The sequence below is a fragment of the Cucurbita pepo genome, unplaced genomic scaffold, assembly GCF_002806865.2.
Source record: "Cucurbita pepo subsp. pepo cultivar mu-cu-16 unplaced genomic scaffold, ASM280686v2 Cp4.1_scaffold004542, whole genome shotgun sequence".
NCBI classification, from domain to species: Eukaryota; Viridiplantae; Streptophyta; class Magnoliopsida; order Cucurbitales; family Cucurbitaceae; genus Cucurbita; species Cucurbita pepo.
The window spans coordinates 1-798 of record NW_019650527.1 but is presented as its reverse complement, the minus strand read 5'-3'; the positions used below and the strand labels follow the sequence as shown (position 1 = coordinate 798).

Genomic DNA, 798 nt, shown 5'->3' with positions numbered 1-798 from the left:
TTTTTTTTTTTTTTTTTTTTTTTGGTACTTTATCTATGTTGATCATCGTGATTAAAATTACTTACTTTTATACATAGGACGTTATGCTGGATTTATCACATCTTGGAGAGGATCCTGATTTGGGTTTCAGGCCAATGGAAGAGGAGTAATCTCCCTGATTCCGATGCCCGGTCTCTTTTTCTTGATCAATTATTGTACCACAACCAGGCTGACTGTTTATATTTTGTCTGCAGCGTGATCTCTCCTCCTGTGGATACTACTATGAACGTTGAAGGCACAGTCGGTAATGAAGATATACTTAACATGAGACTTGATGAGGACAATGTGCCACAAAGTTTTCCAGGAGTAGAAGTTTCGGATCCTATGGATGTTCAAGATTTTGGTCCAAGTAATCAGAGAATGCGTGAAGATGATAACTTGTCACAAAATGTTCCAGAAATTGAAGTTCTACGAGAGGCGGTCCCTGATTTAAGTCCAAGAGATGTTCCTATGGTGCCTTCACTAGGTGGTGATCACATGTCTGAATCACACCGTCTTGTAGATGAGAATATAAGTGAGGAAAATCTCTTACCAATCATGGAAGATAAGATGACTCTTCCAAGAACATCATTACCATTTGAGCAAAGTGCTGGACTTCCAACTTCTGCTACTTCGCAAGAGGCACTTGATATGATCGATACGCATATTTCATTTAGTAAGTTCAGTTCTAATTACTCCATATTTTGAGTTGAATCTAATTGGTGGTAAATAGCTAACGATATTTTGTTTTTGGATGCTTTCTTCCGTGTGTTGCAGGAC

The 798-nt window shown here is 38.3% G+C and overlaps 1 protein-coding gene across 1 annotated transcript; it reads left to right on the top strand.

Moving 5' to 3' along the window:
* Nucleotides 1–77: 77 nt before the first annotated feature.
* Nucleotides 78–694, top strand: LOC111787048 (the record flags this gene model as incomplete). The annotated part of the gene is made up of 2 exons (XM_023667208.1): nt 78–145; nt 234–694. Coding segments are annotated over 2 exons (529 nt in total), but the record flags the coding sequence as incomplete, so codon positions are not given.
* Between the last annotated feature and the right edge of the window lie 104 nt (nt 695–798).